The sequence below is a fragment of the Rhinatrema bivittatum genome, chromosome 5, assembly GCF_901001135.1.
Source record: "Rhinatrema bivittatum chromosome 5, aRhiBiv1.1, whole genome shotgun sequence".
Lineage (NCBI taxonomy): Eukaryota > Metazoa > Chordata > Amphibia > Gymnophiona > Rhinatrematidae > Rhinatrema > Rhinatrema bivittatum.
The window spans coordinates 131,088,088-131,109,047 of NC_042619.1; the positions used below are offsets into that span (position 1 = coordinate 131,088,088).

The 20,960-nt window shown below is 44.1% G+C and overlaps 1 protein-coding gene across 2 annotated transcripts in view; it reads left to right on the forward strand.

The window, feature by feature from the left end:
• LOC115092232 (epithelial-stromal interaction protein 1-like) overlaps positions 1-20,465 on the forward strand; it is a 69,624-nt gene extending 49,159 nt beyond the window's left edge. Inside the window, exons 7-9 of one of the 2 annotated variants that reach the window (XM_029602942.1) lie at positions 9,862-9,954; positions 17,545-17,638; positions 20,380-20,453. In XM_029602942.1, the coding sequence (XP_029458802.1) occupies positions 9,862-9,944 (83 nt within the window). In that variant the 3' untranslated portion in view covers positions 9,945-9,954; positions 17,545-17,638; positions 20,380-20,453. Of the gene's footprint in view, positions 1-9,861; positions 9,955-17,544; positions 17,639-20,379 lie in introns of both variants that reach the window. The other variant, XM_029602943.1, reaches the window with a different exon arrangement.
• Positions 20,466-20,960: the final 495 nt, after the last annotated feature.

Below are 20,960 nucleotides of genomic sequence, written 5' to 3' on the forward strand. Positions count from 1 at the left end.
GGAGCTCTCCAGCATGGGACAAGGAGAGTGTGTGCCCTTGTGGTGAAACCAGTCCAAGTCTGAGAGGTTAGCACAATCAAGGAAAGTCCTTGAAGACTTGGAGCAGGCATGAAGACTTGGAACAGTCGTGAAGACTAGGACACAGGCAAGGAAAGCCCTTGAATACTTGGAACAGATGAGGAAAGCCCATGAAGACTTGGAGCAGGTATGAAGACTTGGAACAGACGTGAAGACTAGGACATAAGCAAGGAAAATCCTTGAAGACTTGGAGCAGGCATGAAGACTTGGAACAGGTATGAAGACTTGGAGCAGACATGAAGACTAGGACATAGGCAAGGAAAGTCCTTGAAGACTTGGAGCAGATGAGGAAAGTCCTTGAGGACTTGGAGCAGGCATGAAGACTTGGAACAGATGTGAAGACTTGGACAAAGACACAGAGGGAACAAGCAAGGCCCTCAGGCACCCTACACAGCCCGGAGGCTGGTCGTGGACCACGCTGTCCCCAACACACCCTACACAGCCCTATGGCTGGTCGCGGACCACGTGGGGAGTGGGACGGTCTCGGGAGGTCTCATAGCACTGGAGTGAAGCAACTCCTTGGATCCTCTGGAGTCAGGACTGGATTCAGTAGCAGATAAAACGTGGAACTTGGAACTCGGATTAAAAGCAAGGAATCTCCGGAGGCACGGATAGTTCAGGACCTGGAGCATCAGGACCAGGACGAGACATTGGAACATCAGGACTGGAATGGAACATACAATAAGATCCATGGAAGAATATCAGAGATGCCAGGCAGGAGCTGGAGACAAGGAGTCCTTGGGAGGACTAAGCCCCTTGCTGAAGCAAGGACTGAATGAGCAGGAAACCCTTTTATAGGACTGGAAGAAGGCAACTCACTGGGAGGAGTTCAGGAGGACCACACCTGCTTTGGCCCTTTAAAATCCAGAGGAAGCCTCGGGCCCGCCCCTAGGAGGAAGCTGGGCAGGACCCTGGACAGCAGCCATGCTGCCGCTGCAACGCCGAGCCGGAGCAGGAGGAAGCTGGGCCTCAGCGCAGGCCCTGAAGTGGGAGGTGGCCTCCGGGCCGCTCATAGAGGATCGATGGCGGCTCCAGCCGCGAAGAGGAGCGGCTCCAAAGTGCAGGCAAGTCCAAGGCTTCGGCGGCCTCCGGACCGTGTACTGGCAGCGGCTCCAAGGTGCAGGCAAGGCCAGGGCTTCTGCAGCCTCTGGATTGCAGAATGGCGGCGGCTCCAAGGTACAGGCAAGGCCAGAGCTTCTGCGGCCTCTGGGCTGCGGAACGGCGGTGGCTCCACGCCGTAGGAAAGGCCCCTGCTTGTGTGGCCTCTGGACCGCGAAGGTAAGCGCCTCCCATGGCTCCAGCCACAGGAGGAGTGCAACAGAAGAGGCCAATGCAATAAAGTGTGCTCAGCCTAGCGCATAGGTTAACAGTTGGATGGGTTAGCATAGGTTAGCGCAGTTGGATGTGTGTTTTGGATGCGCTAGACTAACACCTGATTCAATAAGGGGATTAGTGTGTCCAAAATGCCCATAGCTATTAGTGCTTATCACATGTAAATACCATGTAGATGAGGCAAAAAATCACCGATCAACCAGCGCACCCTTTTTAACGCAGCAAATTTAATGCCAGCACTGAAATAGATTTCATACCGCAAGTCAAGAGCACATGAAAAAACAAAATAAAACTGGTCTCTGTGGTTCCTACGACTTAGTATCATTGCAATACTAAGTTCTACTGCTTTCAGCACTTGAAATTAGAGGCAAAATGTAAGGGCTGCATACAAAAGAAATTTTCTGGGTGCACAATATACATAGTACTGCCAGTGAGTTATCTGCAGCGGGATTAAAACGGACACTTGTATTGAGCGCCCATTTTCTTGGCCCTTGCACAGCAATGTTTCCTGGGTGCCCGATGCTTTTGAGTGCAAGGGATGCACAATTTTAGCTGCATACATCCTTTTTATCGCAGCAGATCATTAAAATATAGCATTGCGTGCTCAGGAGAAGTGGATGTGCCAGGAGAGATGGATGTGCACGTATTGAAAAAACAGGCGCCTGATTTGGACGCCAGTTTTTACGTACATGATATTGCATCGGCCTATCAGGTTTAAATAGAAAAAAAAAAAAGATGAAAGGAATACTGAGAGAAACTTAACTTGGTAAAACATTTTTCTTTTAAACAAGGCAAACCTATTCAAAAAAAAGGAAAGAAGAAAAGTGTTAGCATATGTTTTTTTATTAATGTTAGTTTATATATAGTAATTTATCTTCACCTGTTTCCTGAATGAGAACCTTTTTCCTGCACTAAATATCATTTACCATCCAGCAGGAGAGTTAAATAAAACTCTGTTTTGTTAAAACTGTCTGATCTTTCAGACAGATATTTAATGCCATCACATATCCTCCCACCTATCTAGAGCAGCATAACTGTTTTGTTTTTCTTGCATCTCAGCCTCATCCTCCAACTTCTGGGAGCACCATACACCTTGTGGGTTTACCCGGCTTTTAATGGACACGGTAGAGAGGTGGGGCTGTGGCAGGGGAACCCTCCTCCTGTATGCCCCCGGGAAAGGCAACAGGATCCATAGAACGTTCCACCCAGTAACATCACCAGAAACCCCACTGTGCCGCTGTGATTCTAACAAACAGCAGGAGGGACCCACAGCAGCGTGTGTGTGTGCATGTGTGTGTGTGTGTGTGTGTGTGTGTGTGTGTGTGCGCGATTTATTTATTTATTTGTTTATTTAACACTTTTTTATACCGACCTTCATAGTAATAAACCATATCGGATCGGTTTTCATTTAACAAGGGTATAACTGAAGCGTAACTAAAGTAAATTAAACAATAGAGGTGAATAAGGCAAAGTTACATTCAACAAGGAGTAAGAACTTGGAAGCTTACGTAGCTGGAAGAAAGTAAAGGCAGGTAATAATCAAGAAATACAATAGAGAATACGGGTTAAAGCTTAAGGTGCTTTAACCTAGAAATGCCATAGTCCATCGTTCATGAAGATCAAAGACCATCGTCCAGGTAAGAGAGGCGCAACTAGTGATTGTCTGGGGGATCCCCGAAGGCTTGGTGAAAGAGCCACGTCTTGAGTTTTTTTCTGAATGTTAAAAGGCAGGGTTCCAATCTGAGGTCTGAAGGGATATTATTCCAGATAGATGGGCCTGCAATCGAAAACGCTCGGTCTTTGGTCGAGGAGAGGCGTGTGGCTTTAGTCGGAGGAAATTTCAGAGTTCCTTTGTGAATATCTCTAGTTGGTCTGTTGGAGGAGTGTAGATTGAAGGGGAATTCAAGATCGAGTTGAAGTTGATGGTGGATGAATTTGTGTATTAGGGTGATTGATTTGTATAGGATTCTAAAATTCACTGGTAACCATATATCATAACATATATCATATGTTATGATAGTAAGCGTTCTTTTCCTTTTCACTGAAACATTTCAAAATAATTTTATGGCTGATACAAGGTCTTGGATTGACAGTTCTGAAAACAGAAGTCTTGCAGTGTATCCAGAGAACTGTACAGAGCTGGCAATGGCAGTACACATTTCACACACTTGCCCTGCCAATTCAGGATTAACCACTTCTAGGAAACAAAAAAGGCAACTTAGGGGACGATATCTCAATGGTTAATGCATGCTATATGCATGTGCATTAGCTGCTGGTCCCCTAACACACATGCAAATGACTTGAAAATTAATAATGATTTCATTAGAGATAATCTTCCTTAGCCCCTGGGACAAATCATGCAAGGCCTCCAGACCTGAACCCCCATCTCTTGATACACAAAAAGGCCTCAGGTCCCTCCCTCTCTGACCCTGATACCAAAAGGCACTACAGACCTCACATTCTCCCCAGACTCCACTCAGCCCTCCAAAAAGTCCTTAGAATCTTCACCAGCAAGAGGGAGCCAGTTTTCCTCCTGCTAGCAGTGGTGCCCAATTCTAAATAGTGCCACTGACATTCTGACCCACTTGCCAAAGTTGGATGAGAGGGATCTCTGTTTGATATTGGATGAGAGGGATCTCTGTTTGATATTGGATGAGAGGGATCTCTGCTTGATATTTGGGGAATAGGGGAACTAGAGGCCTTTTTTGTATTAGGGTGGGGATGGGTGTGGGTGCTTGGAGGCTCTTTTCTTGAATTCGATGGGGGGGTGGAGTGAAGGGATATAGGATCAAAGACTCTTTTTAATGTATAAGGGTGTGGGGGCTGAGGGGCTACTGGTCAGGAGTTCCATATGATTTTTTTTTTTTTTTTGTAGAATGGAGGAGTATGAGGGGAACAGGGAGAAGCCTTGAGGCCAATTTGATGTTGTAGGGGGTGAGGGAATTAGGCCTGGAGGCCTTAATGTTTATCTTCAGGGTGTGTCATTTCAGCAACACAAGTACAAATTGTAATGCCAATAAATTTTTCTGAATCTGTGTGGAGGGTGCAGAGGGTTCCCATTTTGGTGGGCATCCCATCCCTGCATCTCTTGCAGCCTGCTTTAGCCAGCTATATTTCTCACGGTTGATTAACATGGATTGCAGGAAACGATGCCGAAATCAGCAGTGTTAAAGTGGATTTGGCCATTTTAATGCTACCACTCTTATATCTCACTATTTTAGTACATCATGCATTAAGAGCTTATGTCATGGCCATGTTAAAACTAGCAGGTAATGGTTTAATTTCCATGCAGATCCAGCCTGTGGCACTGTGAGTGGTCTCAGAGTAGCTAGAAATCAGATTCAGGATGGACTCTGGTAGAAATCTTTGTATAAACTCATTTATTAGTGACAAAAAAATAAACACAAAAACAATATTTATTTTAACATGTTTTGTATACCGTATATTCGATTTTGCCATCATAATGGTTTACAGCTTAAATGTCAGTTATGTGTTCTTTCTCTAGGGGTCCTTCTCTCCCATGGGCCTCCTGTTACGTCCTGGTCTCACTAGTTATATACCTTCTCAGGGACCCCCACCTGGACCAGGATTCCCTGCTGTCTTAGGCTTAAGGTGAGCTGGGCAAGATCTCTGAATCCAGTGCTTTAAGGTATTTTGGAGATTTCTCCTGTATACTCCTTCACACAGCCCTTGACCTCTCAGCTAAAACTATCCATATGGGGTGGCCTATTAATCAAGAAAATATAGGTGTTCACCTCAGAATGAAAGGGAGCTACAGCAGCAGAATGAAAATAACAGTTGATGATCAAAAGACTTAAGGAAAGAAGAAATATATATGTTCATACCCTTATTACAGAAAAATAATAAGAGCAAGATGTTCCTGGAATTATCAAACTCTGCTATACAATGCTGCCATCAACTCCTTACTTACCAACCTCCACCTTGCTCTAAACACTGCCAAAACTGAACTCCTCCCCATATCCCATCACCCCCCCTACCAATCCCGCACTCACAATTGACTCTGCTATCAAGATTCCTCATGCACAGCCCTGCGCAAGGAACCTGGGGGTCCTAATCGACCAACAACTGAACTTCAAAAAACATATCAGTGCCATACTCAAAGAGGGTTTCTTCAAACTTAAAGTCTTAAAAAACCTGAAACCTCTCCTTCATGCTAGTGACTTCCGCACTGTCGTCCAGGCTACACTGGCATCCAAGATGGATTACTGTAACTCCCTCTTTCTTGGCCTACCCTACTCCTCCTTAAAGCCCCTCCAAATGCTACAGAACACTGTAGCCAGAACCCTCTCCAACGCTCACAAATACGACCATATTTCCCCTATACTGAAGGACCTACACTGGCTCCCTATTCCCTCCCGCATCCTCTTTAAATCCCTGACCATTATACATAAAGCATTATATTCCCATCACTCCAACTGGCTGGCAGATCCCCTCCAATTTGCCTGCTCGAATCGACCGACAAGGACCACTAACAAAGGGTCCCTCCATGTGCCATCCCTAAAGAAAGCACACCTCACAGCTACAAGGGATCGGGCGCTCTCCATTGCTGGACCTATGCACTGGAACTCACTCCCAACCCACCTCAGACTTGAACCTTGCATCACCAAATTCAGAGCCCAGCTCAAAACCTGGCTATTCAAACAAGCCTTTCCCCAACACCCTTGATGAATATTGAATTGTGATGGATCATGACCTGAATCTGACTATGACCTTGTTGTTATGACATAGTTCACTTGTTGTTTGTTCCTATGCTTCTCTGCTCTCCTATTGGCTTTTTTTTACCCCTTACCCTTCCCCTGTTACTTGTAATTTCCGTTGCTTTTGTTCCATGTAAACCGAGGTGATGTTTCGACTAACATCGGTATAGAAGACTTTTTAAATAAATAAATAAATCATTAGTATGGCATTGTTAATAAATCAATCCAAAATATCTCATGAAGAACAAATCAAGCCACACCACACACAGCCAAAAAACATATTTAATTGGTGAAAATCTATTACCTCATTATTTGTTACTGCTGGAAAGGTGTGTAGTTGTCAGTATACATCAAATGATAGCGATTTTTGAAATTTGTCAGCCCTGTTTCAGAGACATCACACTCTGAACAGTCATAAAACATAGGGTGGCAGATTATAGACATAACAGGCAGAATAGTGTTGAGCCATGCCATAATCCATATGAGGATTACTGATTGCACACATGTTTTCCTTTGTGCTGTAAAGTTGATTGCAACTAATTATTTTCTTAATTAACTAAATAATATAACTGGTTACTTTTCTGTTTAGATGACCAAGGAGCCTGCTTATCGACTACAGTGCATTAATGCGTTTTAGATGCCAAATTTGCAGGGTCATTCATTAAAATGCATTATGGCGCTAACACATGCGTTAAAGTCATAACACATGCAATAATAGTACTATTGCATGGTGCAAATGCAAATTTTTGGAAGGGGCAGGATTAGGGAGGGGTTTGGGTGGGATTAATTAAAATGAAGGGCAATATCGCACTGTGCAATAGCATAACACATGCTATCACACGGTTTTAATGCCAGAAATAACTACACCGTTTTTCCTGGCATTAAGCTGTGCGATATGCCCGAAATGGCCGTAACGCAAGTCACGATACATTTTGTAAATTGCATTTTAGCCATTTCTGCGCTTGGGAGGGGAGAGGGAGAGGAGTGGAGTAGAAAGAGGTAGAGAGAGAGAGCACCTCTGGGGAGGCCTTAACAGTATTCAGTATTATATGACTATAGGAGGGCCAGCTAATAGCTTGAGGTGAGGTGGTGGTGGTGATTTAGGGTTTAGGGGCCAGTTTTACATGCAGAGTGAGACGTGTGAACTGCACAGTACACCTCGGTGAAGGTTTGATGTTATTTGGAGTGAGGAAAGACTCACAAAGATGAGATTTCTAGTATGTTATCTCAGCCTAGCTTGATGGTACCCTGTTATAGAGTCCATCAAGCTAGAGTGAGAGAACACTATAGAAATCTCATCTTTGTGAGACTTTCCTCACTCCAAATGACATCAAATCTTCACAGAGGTGTACTGTGCAGTTCGTACGTCTCACTCTGCATGTAAACTGGCCCCTAAACCACCACCAGCTGCAGCTCACCAAAGAGGAAAGCCTAAGATTATTGTCTCTTGGGGAGCCTCTTAGGGTGCTCTGAGGGAGTCCGTTTTGGGTTTGTAAAAAAAATGGCTGATTATATCTCAGTTAGATTAGTGAAAGGGAGATATGATATAAGGTCTAGTCGAAAGAATATAGCAAATTTTGAGGGGAGCGAACGTGCGGTAATTTCTATTAAACCCTCAGGAAAGTGGTTTAAGAATGGAAGGATTGTTTGAACGTGAATGGATGTTTAAACTGTTTTTTAAATAATGTAAGCTCTTTACAGAAAAACTGGTTATTTGTATATGATTTAATTGTGGATAAAGCAGTGGATTTTTCATGCATTACAGAAACTTGGTTAACAAATAAGCAATTGCCATCTCACAGGAATACCCTAAGGGTTATTCTTTATTAGCATGCAACGGGGGTGTTGCTTTTACTTTTAAAGATTCCTTACCTTTGAAAAAATTATACATTGGCTCAGTCAGTACAGGGTTATGAAGTTATTTCTGTGAAATTAGAATTTGGGGAACCTATTATAATTTCAATTTGGTATTGCCCACTAGGGATTTCTAATGAGTTACTGAACGAGATTGCTGAAGTTATTTCAGGACAGGCCCCGAAGTACCCATATTTGTTAACTATGGGAGATTTTAATTTCCATGTGTAATGTGTAGAAAATAATAAAGCATAGGCTTTTCTGGAGCTTTTAGCTGTAAAGAATTTAGAGCAGATGGTACATGAGTGACCCATGGGGGAGCAGACACCTTGGATTTGGTATTTGGGTCTTTGATAGCAAGACAAAGGGGTAACCTTAGATTAACAGGTGTAGAAAAGCTTCCTTGGATCAATCATTTTTTTAGTGGGTTCCAGATTTTGAATTTTTCCCTAAAAATGTTCAAAAAAAGGATGAGAAGGCCAGACAAAGAGAGGATAAGAACAAGGTTCACACAACAAAGAGACTATAAGGCAGGAACAGGGGCTGAGGAGAACCAGGAAGACAGCACAAACTAGAGTAGAGCAGCAAGAATCACAAACTCACCAAGCCTGTTGCCGAGGTGAACAGCAAGAGGAAGATTGGCCCCTTAAATATTCGCTGCAGTTGATGTCTTGCCCTGGGACTTCAGCAGCAGTACATAGGGCTGGGGTTGAGGGATGTGCATGCACCTGCTGCACAGGCAGGAAGGAACTGCTGCCGGTGATGGTATCTGGTGCGGGGGTGGGGGGTCAGAGCCGAGCAAGTCTCGTGCCGTGCTTGTTGTCGGCGGCAGCATTCAGAGCGCATGAGGAAATCAGAGCTAGGTAAGTCCCAATGAGGTTCTTAACAGTACCTCCCCTGCAAGGTCTTCCTCCCTACTTCCTAGGTCTGGATTTTAATGGAAAACATTGATGAAATTTGTGGATAAGTTGAGGGGCTTGAACATTAGAGATGTGATTCGGCTGAACCTTTCGGTTCGGCCTTCGTTATCAGCCTGCCGCGGGAAATTTCATTTCCTGCGGTTCGGGCCGATTTTTTTCGATTGCCCCACACCAAAAAAAAAAAAAATCCAACCCTTCAAATTTAATTACAACTCCCCACCCTCCCGACCTCCCCAAAAATTGCTGAACGTATCTGGTGGTCCAGCGAGGTTCCCGGGAGTGATCTCCCGTTCTCAGGCCGTTGGCTGCCAGTAAACAAAATGGCACCGGTTGCCCTTACCATGTAATAGGGGCTATCTGTGCCATTGGTCGGCCCCTGTCACGTGGTAGGAGCAATGGATGGCCCGCGCCATTTTTTAAGATGGCGTCGGCTGTCCATTGCTCCTATCATGTGACAGAGGCCGGCCAATGGCACCGATAGCTCCTGTCACACGGTAAGGGCAAAGGGCCATCGGCGCCATTTTGATTAGTGGCAGCCGATGGCCCGAGAGGGGGAGATTGCTCCCAGGACCCCACTGGACCACCAGGGACTTTTGATAAGTCTTGGGGGGGGGAGGGTTGCAATTAATTAAATTTGAAGGGTTGGGGTGGGTTTGATTTTTTTTTTTATGTGCCCTTTCTCCCCCCCCCCCCCCCCAAAATGATAAGAAAACCACACAAAATGTTGTGGGTTTTCTTATCATTTCGTCCCCCCCCCCCGAAACGCGACAAAATAGGAAATATCGTCTCTATTTCCTATTTCGTCGCAAACGAATGCACATCCCTATTGAATATCACTAGCGGGGCCCAAGAGTTCTCCTCCAGGCCATAGTCCTTTCTCTGAAATAAGATATGTAATTCTTTCCTTCCTTTCCTGATATCCAGAATCTCATACTGTATGTCATTCTCGAAAATCGTAGGTGGAGGTCGCAAAAACCTTTTAGATGGCCAAGACAGAACAGCGGGCTTGAGAAGAGATACATGGAATACGTCATGCATTTGAAACTTGGAAGGTAGTTTGAGTTTGTCACATTTTCTAAATAGGCGGGAATTTTAGTGAAGGCATTCATAATCAGAGGTTATGGGTACATAACCATACAAGTTCTCTAGGACAGAATTGTGGTGCAGGATGTCACTTTTTAATCACCTGCTTTTTAGAATGAGCCGTGGTCTCTTCCAGGAGTTGATGAGTATTTTGCCAGAGATCATGTAGTTCTTGGGTGGCAAGCTAATGGCAGGGCATGTTGATGATGTAGCTACAAGCATTGATACTCAAGGATCTCATCCAAAAACTAAGTAGAAAGGTGATGCCCCTGTGGTTTGGTTAATGTGATTATTATGGCACATGTCAGCCCACAAAAGAAACAAAGACCAGTCGTCCTGGCATTGGTTCACGTAACATCGCAAAAAGGTTTTGAGTGATTGATTAGTTCGTTCCACTAATCCATTGGACAGAGGGTAATATGCTGAGAAGTTGGTGTATTCTGAATTTCTGACATAAGCCCCTCCAGTAACGGGCGGTAAACTGGACTCCATGGTTGGACAAGATGTGATGAGGGAGGCCATGTAGCCGGAACACATGTTGAGCAAACAACTGCATCAAGTCTGGTGCCGAAGATAATCCAAGTAAGGCAACAAAGTGGGCCATTCTAGAGAAGTGGTCTATAATTACCCAAATCGTATTATTTCCTTCAGAAAGGGGAAGATCCGTGATGAACTCAGTGGCGATGTGGCTCCAGGGTTCCTCAGGGGCTGGTAGTGATTGGAGTAAACTCCAAGGTCGAGTCCGATTACTCTTATTGGTTGCACAAGTAGGACAAAATTCCACATACCATTTGATGTCATTCTCCCACTGAGGCCACTAATAGTGTCGAGAGAGGAGCTCCTTGGTACGTCGGAGTCCTGGATGACCTGAATGCGTGAGTCATGGGCCCGTCAAAGGACTCATTCTCGCAAATGCTTAGGAACTACAGTCTTCCCGACCAGATCCGTAAAAGTAGAGGCAATCATAATTCTGGCTGGATCTATAATATGATTAAATGAATTGAGAATTTCATCAGGTTCAAAACTTCTGGATAAGGCATCAGCCCATTGATTTTTCTCTGCTAGATGAAAACGCAATTTGAAGTCAAAACAGTGTTGCGTCCTTCTGTCTCAGATGGCTTCGACCTTTGTGCCTCACCTTTCTCTCTGCTCTCCCCGCTAGCCTTGGGAAGATGGCTACCGCCGCATCTGCATGCCGCTCTCTCTGGCGTCCCCGGAACGGCAATGGCAAAGCCTCACGCCATGTTTCTCCTAAGGGCCTTCTAGGGTGCGCGCGCGCACCCATGTCTTTATCCACGTCGTGGCGGGAATCTCGGGGGCATCCCCCTCGAGTGACTTCACGCCATCTGGGTATTTAGCTTGCCCTTGTTTGTAGCTCATTGAGTTAGCAAGGATCGTGAATGGATAGGAAGCCTCCGGTCTGAACTACTCTGCTGCAGCCTTGCTGCCGCTGGAAGCTCTCTCTGCCCTTCGGGGTATTTCTCTAACCTGGGTACCCGCTCCTCGGGGACCCTTTGCTTTATTTCAGGTGCCTATCTGGGATCAGGTACTCGCTCCTCGAGGGCCTGCTCTCCCTGGATCGGTGCCTGTGTTCAACTACTTCTGCCTGCTGGGATCTCCACCTATACAGCGACCAACTTAGTGAGTAATCTAACATTCTCAGTCTGTCTCATCTACAGCTCTGCTGCACTGGGAACCTGCATTCGGATATCCCTATACCATCTCTGTGAGATGGGTCCCCTCTGCTGAGGGTCCCTGGACTGCCACCTCTGGGGGTATACATCAGCTGTATAATTAAATATGAATCTCTGTGTTTGTGCGTCTAGTAAGTAGAGATGTGAATCGGAACTGAAATCGGATCCGATTCACATCTATAGAGATGTGAATCGGATCCGATTTCAGTTCCGATTCACATCTCTACTAGTAAGTACTGTGGTTCCTCACGGGGCTCCTCCCCATGGACGTGGTCATCTCCTCGGTACCCAAGAATCCACTCAAACACCTCAAAACCATAACAAACAGCTGAAAAATAGAGACTATCGGGTTTGTCGTGGATTCATTTATTGAGCATGAGACAGATATGCCATATTTTTATGGTCGTTATAAATTGTGACTGTGTGTTTGGCTCCTCCAGAAGGTGGTGCTATTCCTCCAGTGCTAGTTTAATCGCCAGAAGTTCCAAATCTCCTGTGGAGTAATTTTTTTCTGTAGAGAATGTTTTAGAAAAATACGCATAGGTAATCAATTTCCCATCATTATCTGGCTGTAGAAGAATTGCTTCTACTCCTAAGGAGGAGGCTTCTGCCTCGACAATGAACAGTCAAATAGGATCCATATGTTGCAAGCAGGGATCCTTAATAAATTCTCCCTTTAATTGTCAAAAGGCTTGAACAGCCTCTTGGGTCCAATTGCAATCATCTGCTCCCTTTCGGGTTAAGGCGGTAAGGGGGTCTGCTAGTGAAGAATATTCATGGATGCACTGGCAGTAATAGAGAATTCCAGAAACCGTTATAATGCCTTGAGACCCACTGGTTGTGGTCAACCCAGGAAGGACTTGTGTTTCTCTGGATCCATTCATAAGCCATGGAGAAATTATGTAACCTAGAAAGGGTAATTCTTCTTGATGAAAAGCACATTTCGCTAATTTGGCATACAACCTTTGTTCACACAGTTTTATTTTTATTTATTTTATTTAGCGTGTTTTGTATAAGGTCATTCAGTTGTTGCAGGACCTGTTATACAGGTCTTGATACTGATCCAGTGTCTTGGAAAAGATAAGAATGTTATCCAAATATACGATAGCATGTGAATATAAGAAGTCTTGAAATATGTCATTTACCATAGCTTGAAACACTACAGGAGCATTGCATAATCCGAATGGCATTACTAGTCGTAATGGCCATTTCATGTGTTGAATGTGATTTTCCATTCGTCTCCCTTTCTGATGTGAATCAAATTGTAAGCGCCCCACAGATCCAACTTGTAAATATATGAGCTCCCCGAGCCAATTGAAAAGCTCCGTAATGAATGGCAGTGGGTACCGATTCTTCTTGGTAATGGCGTTAAGAGCTCAATAGTCGATACAGGGCTGTAGAGACCCATCTTTTTTCTGAACAAAAAAAACCCAGCGCCCTCTGGGGATGAGGATGGCCTGATGAAACTCCTGGCCAAATTCTCTTGAATGTATTGAATTATGGCTTCTGTTTCCAGGACTGACAGAAAATATGCTCTCCCACAAGGAGGCATCTTCCCAAGAAGCAGTTCAATGGAGCAATCATAGTCTCCATGCAGGGGCAAAGTCTCAGCTTGTTGTTTACTTAAGACATCAGCAAATTCCACCTATAGGGCAGGTAATCCAGACAGGGTTGGAAATGATTGCTGAATTTTAAGTGTCGGGGTCCTCACTTGGATCAAACAACGTTCATGGCACTTGGGAATCCATTTAGCCAGTTGTAAGGTACCCCAATTGATGTGGGGTTGGTGCAACATTAATCATGGCAAAACCCAATATTATCTGGTTGACGGCAGATGGCAAGACTTAAAATGGATCATTTCCTGATGTAGTAGGCCGGTATTCATAGCCAGAGGTGTCGTGATTCGGGTAATCCTTCCTGACAGTTGTTTATCTCCTCCCAATTTGCCACCTACTAGCAGGACTCGGAATCATTCATTACATATACGCTGATGATATACAACTATTATTACCCATTGTAAACACCATTGAAGAAACAATGAAACTAGCTAAGATATATATCTTGACATAATCAGACAACTCCTAAACCAGATGGAATTAGTAATTAACATCGACAAAACCGAGTTCCTACACCTTGAACGAAAAAACACTCACCATATACAACCAACACTCATAACCAATAAAATTCAAGATATTGAATTTGCAATAAAAACAAGAAACCTAGGAGTAATAGTTGACCCTGAACTAAACATGAAACAACACATCTCACTGAAAATAAAGGAAGGATACACAAAACTTATGATCCTGAGGAGACTAAATCCCCTTTTAACGACAAACAATTTTCGCACTGTTCTACAAGCAATGATTTTCGCAAGCACAGATTACTGTAACTCCCTGCTATTAGGACTACCTCAATCTACAATATGGCCACTGCAAATACTGCAAAATTCCGCTGCCAGAGTTTTGACAGGCAAAAAAAGAAATGACCACATTACAGGAACACTTGCTGAACTTCATTGGTTTCCAATAGAACAAAGAATACAATATAAGGCACTCTGCATAATCCATAAACTAATCCACGATGAAAAAGCCGACTGGCTTAACACAGCACTACGCGTCCATGTTCCACAGAGAAACCTGAGATCTGCCAATAAGGCTCTTCTAACCATCCCCTCTGTCAAATCAGCACATCTCACGCAAGTACGAGAGAGAGCACTGTCACTGGCTGGTCCCGTACTTTGGAACACCATGCCACTAGAAATAAGACTGCAGAGTAACCTGAAAATTTTCAAAACAAATCTGAAAACCTGGCTATTCAAACAAGCGTTCTATAAAGATAAAGACAAAGAGAACGAGAAAAAGAGATGAGGTATAAAGGCACACCAAAGTCAGAAGCTGTTATTTTAAACTAACAATGCATCGTAATGGTAAAACCAAACCGCCTAAATGTTCCCAACAATCAAGCTTAACATACACACTTTATTTATAATTATGAATTGTTACCGTACAATGATGGCACTTAACAAGTTGTAATCTATACCACCCATATGTTTATTGTTGTGCCCCTATGTAAACCATTGTGATGGTTAACCAACTTAACGACGGTATAGAAAAGTTTTTAAATAAATAAATAGTGAAGCAGAGGAAACTAAGGGTAGATCTCAGAGGCTCGGTAGGAATTTGATTCTGCCTTACTTGTCTTTCTTCTATAAAGTTCCAGCTGCACCAGTATCTAAGAAGGCTTGAAGGTGTGCTATGTTCTCATTCATGGAAAGACTCACAGGAAGTAAGATCTATGGAGAGGAATCCGAATGACCCAGGGTGGCCTTCGTGCCTTGAGGGAGCAAGAAGCCGCATAGTGACCGACACCAGCACAGTAATGACAGAGATTACGTTGCCGGCATCACTGGTGTTCCTTGGGAGAAATCCTGAGGCGGTCTACTTGCATGGGTCTCTCCAAGGTAAATCGGGATTTTGAAGTTTGGTCGGAAGAGCTGGACATTGAAAAGAGGGTGCTAATTGGACTGGACAATGAGTTGAAGCTCTTTCTTGGGATCTTTTCTGGAACCAAAGGTCCAAACGGATCGCCAGTCAGATCAACTCTTCCAATGATTCTGGTGGTTCTCGTCCTTTATGGTTTTGGATAGTCCTTGACAAAAGATGGCTGTAAGGCTATCACCTCCCCACCGTAGTTTGGAGGCCAAGGTTCGAAATTGGACTGCATATTCCCCCACAGAGCGAGAGCCCTGACGAATCAGTAACAGGTTGGAATCTGCAGAGGCTGAATATCCTGAACCTGGCAGGGGATCAAGGCAGGCAGCAGGTAGAATCCAAAGTCCAAAACCAGGTAGAGGGTCAAGGCAGGCAGCAGACAGAATCCAAAGTCCAAAACCAGGTAGAGGGTCAAGGCAGGCTGCAGACAGAATTAAAATCCAGAACTAGATTTGGGGGGGGGGGGGGGTCGAGGCAGGTGGCAAGCAGAATCCAAATTCAGAACAGGCAGTGTCAAAGCCAGACAAAGAGAGGACAAGAACAAGGCTCACACAACAAGGAGACCACAAGACAGGAACAGGGACCGAGGAGAACAAGGAGGACCAGGAAGACAGCACAAACTAGAGTACAGCAGCAAGAATCGCAAACTCACCAAGCCCGTTGCCGAGGCGAAGAGCAGGAGTAAGACTGTCCCCTTAAGTATTCGCTGCCGCTGACGTCTTGCGCTGGTGCTTCCGGCGGCAGCTCACAAGGCTGGGGTTGAGTGATGTGCACACACCTGCTGCGCAAGTGGGAAGGAGGTGTTGCCGTTGCTGGCGACAGTATCCGGTGCGCAGGGCATCAGAGCCGAGTAAGTCTCATGCCACACTTTGCTGTCAGTGGCAGCGTTCAGCATGGCAGGAGGACGTCAAAGCTGGGTAAGTCCCGCGGTGGTTCTTAACAACAAGCCTCCTTGCCTTGCCCTGTGGCCCCCTTGACTTCTCTGCCTTACCTTATGGCCTCCAGGCCTGCTAGGTTCTCCAAGCTAGACTTGTGCCCTGTTGGGCTTCCCTGTTCACTGTTGCCTGTCCTTGTCTAGTCCAGTCCTGTCCAGTCTTTGTTCCATTCTTCCACTGCCCTGTCCAGTTCCTTGTCTGTTTCCCAGTCCTTGCCCTTGTCCCTGGCTCAGCTTGTAGCCTGGACCCAAGTCCCCAGCCCGAGCCTGTATTCAACCTTGTCTATCTCCAGCTCCTGCCATGCCCTCCTTATCAGTTCAGCCTCCAGTCTTGTTTGTATCCAGCTCCTGCCAAGCCCAGCACAAGCCCAGATTCCAGCTATGACCAGCCATGATGAGAACAAGCCCTACTGTCCCCCAGAACCCAAGGGCTCAACCTGTGGGGGAGAGGGTTGTCTAGCCCTGCAGTCCTGTACCACTCCTGTGGGGGTGTATCCTGACTCCATCCTGGCACCCCATGATAGTAGGCAGATAGCAGGGACAAGAGTGAGGTGCAGGAAGCTTGGAACATGCAGAAACAAGGCGAAGAACCAGGAACTGAAGCAGTAACAAATGTGGGACAAGCTGGAACAGCACTTCTGAAAACGGATCCAAGGAGTTCATTGTACCAGCAGGGAGTCAGCGCTGAAGAGGGGTATAAATAGGGCAGCCAATCACATCTGGCTCCTGCTGGGCCAATGAGCCAGCAGCTGGCTGGAGCTTTAGCAGCCATCAGAGAAAGTGAGTTTACTAAGAGGCTTTGGCATCTTAACCTGGGCTTGTGGCTCACTTGCAAATCTCTCTGCTATTTGCTCCATTGGCAGCTTCAAAACTGACCGAGACTTGTGGTTTGTGACAAGCTTAAAAAAATGAACTACTCTTAAATAGCCCCAAACCATAGAATTGCATTGTGCTATAAGATGCAACATTTAGGTTTATTTTTTATAATCTTTTTATTTTGTAAGGCCAGACAATTACGCATGATCCACTTTTTCTGAAACTTGAACAGTATTGAGGGGAGGTATATTCTTGTTAATAAGCAATATGTGCAACATTTCAGAAATCTGTTCTTTAAACCAGAACCAGTCTTTCAGAGACCGATATTCAGCCAGCCATATGCAGACAAAGTTAATTGGACAATTTTCTCCGGTTAACTTTATCCAGATAGTCAGCCCACATAGATTCTAAGCATTTTCCCCACTGATACAAAATTAGGAAATAAAAAAAACCTTTAGATCATCTGGGCCTTCATTCTTTGTCTAGCTGGGATGTTATGTTCCACCACCTCTGATGCTTTTAGTCATCGTATGCTGACTCAAAAGGCTGAAGCCCATAGGTAAAATAAAAAGTTTGGTTTATTTTTAAGAGAGCACTAACAATTCTATTTGGATTTCTCCATAGGGGGAATAATGACTTTTTGAGTAGACTGAAATCAGGATCATCATTTAGTGGGTCCTATCAAAATGCTAGAGTTGGAAAAGAATCTACAGCATGGGTAAGTGAACACTTTGACATAGTTACATACGCTTTAAGGATTCTATACATGCAAGGTTCCGCTGCATTACATTTTAGAAGTTTAAAATTCCATGTACACAACTTTGCAAGTGCTCTTGTACTTGAAAGTCAAAACAATAGCAGACAAATTAAGAGACTTAAAAAATGTAGAAGTCTTTCACAATGGTGTTAACTGAAACCCTAGTGGGATAAAAGCATCTACAGTTCCTGCTGAATGGCAAAGAGGGTATCTGTTCACATTAACAAAGGTTTGGTATTATCATCCAGAATGATAAAACAGCACTTGTGCCCTTACCCTTTGAGCCTCATCTCATTTCCTAGTCCATAAACACAGTAATACTTTCCTCTATAAAACTGTTCATGCTACTATTGTACCAATATAATATTTTATATTGCATCCAGTGCAATCAGAGCTGATCTCCACTGGGCCATAGCATCACCAGCTCACTTCTACATCCACCAGGGGCTTGTCTCTTAATCTGTATCTTCGTCCCAGCTTGCCTAGTCCAGCCATTGCAGTTACAGTCCTCGGCCATGGCACACGTATCTGGGCTCTCTCTGGAATCTTGTACTCATGAGCTCTAAGTCTGGCCAACTTTTTATCTCTCCTGTGGGACTGTCATCTTGGCATTTTTCCCATTGGTTGGGAGGTGGAACACTTTATTTCTTCTAAAATTTTCATTTTTGCCATTATTTGGATTTTTTTAGGAGGAGAGGATTAGAGAATAAGCAAGTGTTTCATCCTCTTCTTTGCCTTGAATCCAAATGGCTCTCCAAAATATGCCAGAGTAGTAGTAGGGCATTAATAGAGTACAGTCTGGGAGGCTTGTGGTTGTCTTGATCCCTACTTTGCAGCTACTAGGCTAGCTGACTGGATTATATTTCTGTAGTTTGATAATAAAGCTGTACTGGTTGTAGAGAAAACCGGATTCTTTCTAAGTTTATGCTGGAAATGCCGCCAAAGAAGCAGCGCTGGAGCCGCCGGGAGTGGGTGAGTAAGACCCTTGCTCCTGGCAGGGATGGATGGGATAGGGGGTCCGGGGGTGAGCCCATTTTCTTGTGTCACTGCGGAGGAATGAGGGCATACCTGGGAAATTTTGATTCCCAGTCACCCTGAGATTACTGGGAATGCGGGGGGGGGGGGGGGGGGGGGGGGGGGGGAGACAAGGGCAAAGGACTGGATGTGCATACCCTGGTTTCAATATTAAAGGACAAATCGGTCCCACCCCCCATTCATACCGGGGAACTCTCTGGATTTAACCCGGAGATTCCAGAATTCTAATGGAACTGCTGGGTCTCCAGGCCAACACCTGGAGACCAGGGAGAGGGATCGGGCATGTTTTGGGACTGAGGAACACTGGCCTCAACAGAAAAGGTTTATTTATAAGGTGGGGAAGGCTCAAATTCAGGACACGGGCCCTTTTATTTATGGGTTTTTTTTAATGGTTATACTGACATGTTACTTAACTGGATATCTCTGAAGATATATGATTAAGTAGAAAGTTATCTGGCCACCCAAGACTGGATACCTTTAGAACATAAGAACATAAGATATGCTATACTGAGTCAGACCAAGGGTCCATCAACTCTAGTATCCTGTTTCCAGCAGTGGCCAATCCAAATCACAAGTACCTGGCTAGTACCCAGACATTAAATAGACCGCAAGCTACTAATGCTGGTAACAAGCAGTGGCTGTTCCTTATTGATTAATAGCAGTTTATGGACTTCTTCCCCAGGAACTTATCCAAACATTTTTTAAACCCAGCTACACTAACTGCCTTAATCCCATCCTCTGGCAATGAATTCCAGAGCTTAATTGTGCATTGAGTGAAAAAGAATTTTCTCTGATTTGTTTTAAATGTGCTACTTGCTAACTTCATAGAGTGCCCCCTAGTCCTTCTCTGAAGAATAAATAACTGATATACATTTACCTGTTCAAGTCCTTTCATGATTTTGTAGACATCTATCATATCCCCCCTGAACTATCTCTTCTCCAAGCGGAACAGCCCTAACCTCTTTAGCTTTTCCTCATAGGGAAGCTGTTCCATGCCCATTATCATTTTGGGCACCCTTCTCTGTACTTTCTCCAGTGCAACTATATCTTTTTTGAAATGCAGTGACCAGAATTGCACACAGTATTCAAGGTATGGTCTCACAATGGAGCGATACAGAGGCATTATGACATTCACCATTTTAATCGCCATTCCCTTCCTAATAATTCCTAACATTCTATTTGCTTGTGATTTAACTACTCTGTATAATTTTATATCATATTCAAACATAGACAATTAGGTTTTAAAGTTATCCGGCTACATGTAGGATAGCTAACTTTAGACGGACAGCTTGTCCACTAAAAGGCTTTCTGAATATTAGTCTGTAGATTATTAAATACAGTCATGAATAGAATATTTGAAAGGTAAATTAAAAATATTTGCCATGTGAAGTGTTTATACTTAGAGTCAAAGCATGAATTCAGAAATGTCTTCTAGCAGTGAAGTTGTCTTATGTCAGGGTTTCACAAGCTTGTCCCGGTGACCCACAGCCAATCTGGCTTTCTAAATATCCACAATGGGTGAGAAAAAATTGCATACATTGGAAGCCTGTTATATGCAGATTTATCTCATGCATATTCATTGTGTATTCTGAACCTGATTGGCTATGGGGTCACCAGGACAGGATTAGGAAGCTCTATCATGCATTCTGTTGCATTCTAACCAACAGGCAAGAAGCCATGCTTATCAGCAAGCCAAGAAAGAGGAAGAGGAAAGACACCTAAAGCAAATGAAAGAGGCACAGCACAGGAAGGTACGGTATGAAATATTGGCAGCAAAGTATAAGACTCAAGTTTACTAGCCTGTGTTTTACCAGCTTTAGTCTAACATAATAGTTGATGACAAATAAAGACCTACTGGCCCATCCAGGCTGCTCAGTTACTATATTTGAGATTTCAAGTCTGCACAGAAATAACTTATTTTTTTGCATTTAAAATAATTTTAGGCTTCAGATTTTCTACATGGGCTAGAGCTGATATACTCAGCCCAGTTTAGGGTTTCTGTTAAGTCTTTTTTTATTTATTGGAATGGAAAATGCATATCCCTTTTGGTGCCCAGAGTCAGGATTTTCATATTTTCAGAATTCATTAGAACCAACATATGTTTATTTACATCATTGAATTATGTGTACTTTTAGAAATTATATCATTTTTGGCTACTTTTTGAGGCAGTAATTCCAATAATAGCTGTTAACCAAGATGGCATAGTTTGAGGTAGCACAACTTACTCTATTTCACATGTATACATTTA